The following is a 3,059-nucleotide window of genomic DNA, read 5'->3' as shown; positions in this document are numbered from 1 at the left end:
ACATTTTATTAATAATAAAATTATTAAATATTTTAAATTTATTAATTTTATTATAAATATTTTTATATATTTTAAATATTTTAAAAATTTAAAATTTTTTATAAATATTAAATTTAGTATATTATACATAATTAAATTTTATTTAAAAAATAATTTTTTAAATAATATTCTTAAATTTTTTATTTTTATAAAAAAATTATTAAATTTTTTAACAGTCTTTAAGTTAGATTAGACTAAATAATAGGTCAAATTTAATATTTAAACAAAAATCTATAACAACTTATACGTTAAACTCAAATCAATTAACTATATATGATACATCTGACCTATTAAAAATAAAGTCTGACGTAACTTATTTTCATTTATCTAATTAAAGTTTAACATTAAATTACGGGTGCATATGGGGTCGGGTGAAGCCGGGTTCGCCGTGATCCGAACTCGACTCTAAATAATGACCGGGTCTATTTATGAGACTCTTACCCGATCCTAAACTCGATAAAATCGTGTTACTTTCGGGTCACACTTAAGCTGGGTCTAGACCGGGTGAAGCCCGGATCTTGATCAACTTTATCACATCACTAAAAATTAGATTCTACATCTTTTGAACCTCTAAATTTTGAAAAATAATTATTCCATAACAATGCAACATTCGCATAATAATAATTTAGAATCTAATAATAATAATTTAAAGTTTCATAATAATAATTATATCAATTACACATTAAATATTCAAAGTTCAAAAGACAATTAAAACAAAGTTAACAACCAACACAAGATTAACATAATAATAATAATTTATAGTGTCATACCAACCAATAACAACAAAATATTAAATAGCAAACAACTACACGGGTCCAACGGGCCGGGACCGGGTGACCCGAGACTTGGCCCGTACCCGATTTAATAAATAATCGGAGTCATCTATTGAAATCTCGGGTCTGATCGGACTATAACAAAGTCGGGCCAAATTAGCCGCGAAGTCATCGGGTCCGGTCCGGGTCTTCGGACCAGACCGGGTCTTGTGCACCCTTACATTAAATACACACTCTCTTATAATATATTATGATACACTACTATATGACATTTAATTTATATATGTGTTTAAAAAAATATTTCCAATTTGTATATTACATAGAGTCTTACAGACACGCATGTATGTTCTATATAGTGACTATCGAATTAAACATATATATTATTCACTTAATTAATAGAATAATAACATTAAAAATAAAATAAATATTTGCAAGATTGGCATCTCTCTCTATATATATAGAAGTTATAATCCTTCAGACATAAAGTCCGAAGCCATACATATATATTATAGCAAGAAAGGCGAATAGCTTGAGGGAATTAAACTCTTATTTATTGCTAATAATAGGGTTTAATTAATTTAATATATGGAAGCCATGGATGACATGCTCCTAGCTAATTGGGTTAATCTTCATCATTCTTCCATAAACGTGCCCTCATCTTACTTGCAACCACCGGAAACTAGACCAGGTACACTCTTCATCTCTTCCGGTAAGACCATTCCGGTCGTCGATCTTGAGGAACATCATCATCATCATCATGCTGACATCATAAACCAAATTTTGAAAGCTTCTGAGGAGTATGGATTTTTCCAGGTATACATACATGCATTTCTTTAATTTAATTTCCTCTACTCTACCGTGTATCTAATTATTCTATATATTTATATTGATTAAACTATTATTTTTATTCATAAGAATTTTCAAGTCTAAAAAATTTAGCCATGAATGAAACTAATTTTATATTTATAAAATATATCTTCTATAAACAAAATTATTTGAGTGTTGATTTTGTTCATAGGCGCATTTGTTAGCCTTTTGAAAGTTTTAACACGGTGAAAACTCAGGTGTAGTCGACTTCACGTGAAATTGATAGTTGAGAGTTATTAGATGAAAATTTAGTCAAATCAGTCAAATCATCTAACGGCTCTCAACTATCAACTTCACATGAAGTCGACTGCACCTGAATTTTCACCATGTTAATTTATTTATTTTTTGTGAATACAATGTTAATTTTATTTTATGAATAAATTTTTTAATGTTCTAAATTTTATAAATAAAAATAATAGATTATATAGTTAATACAAACTTAATCAAATTGGGTTAGTCGCCAATTAGTTATAGCTCAAACGGCATAACCTCCTCATACTTACCAAAGAAGTCGCGGGTTCGAGCGTTCTTATCTTTGGTAAAAAAATAAAAAAATGCCAACAATTTATAACTCAAATAACATAGTTTCTCCGTATACACCTAAAAGTCGCGAATTCGAGTCTTTTTAGATTAGTTTTTGGAACAGTGAAAAATAAAGAAAAAAATAATTAATACAAACTTTAAGCAAAGATAGAACCTATAGCTATTGATGAATAGTTAGCTTTTATGATAGATACAAGATCCCTCTTTCAAGGTTTTTTTTTTCTTTTTTCTTTTTTCTTTTTTCCCCTAACTCACAATTAAGTACGTAGTAACGCATGGCTTCATGGAACAGCAAGTTGGAAATATTTCATACTAAGCATACACACGTACGACATAGTTTGAATTAAAGAGACTGAATACTAAATAGGAAATTACAACTTAATTCATAATTAATTCAACATCTCATCAAGTCATGATCAGAGGGAGAGAGGCTCAATTAATGTCAATTCAAGTTGGAGAAAAGTAATTTAATTTTACTAATTTTATATATACCAAATAGAAAGAGAAGAGAACTAACATTCATATAAATTTGTTTTCTAATGCATCAACTTGTTCAAATAAATAACCAATTATTTTAATGAAATGGTGCCTTATTTTCGTACGTGGTAAAAAGTATGGCTAGGTGGTATCTTAGGGGAGCAGGTAAGTTATATTGCATCATATTCCGGTGGTCGCATTAAAAGGTGTGATAATAAATGATAGTAACTATTAATTTCACGTTCAAACTACAAATATTAATCAATTACAAGAAAAAATTAAAATAATATTAATTTCTCTAAAAATATGGCTAAATGATATTGTATTATTCTAACCACAATTTCATGTGTATTTTGCTTT

General features: G+C 28.2%; 1 protein-coding gene across 1 annotated transcript in view; it reads left to right on the top strand.

Annotated features, from left to right (window-relative positions):
* Positions 1,276-3,059, top strand: part of LOC107638157 (protein DOWNY MILDEW RESISTANCE 6-like) — an 11,763-nt gene continuing 9,979 nt past the window's right edge. The window contains exon 1 of the mRNA XM_021122650.1: positions 1,276-1,625. Coding sequence (XP_020978309.1) covers positions 1,398-1,625 — 228 coding nt within the window. The 5' untranslated portion in view covers positions 1,276-1,397. The remainder of the gene's footprint in view (positions 1,626-3,059) is intronic.

Source organism: Arachis ipaensis, chromosome B04 (genome assembly GCF_000816755.2).
Source record: "Arachis ipaensis cultivar K30076 chromosome B04, Araip1.1, whole genome shotgun sequence".
Classification (NCBI taxonomy): Eukaryota; Viridiplantae; Streptophyta; class Magnoliopsida; order Fabales; family Fabaceae; genus Arachis; species Arachis ipaensis.
Note: the sequence above shows the minus strand (reverse complement) of the source record. Positions and strands in the feature narration are given on the sequence as shown.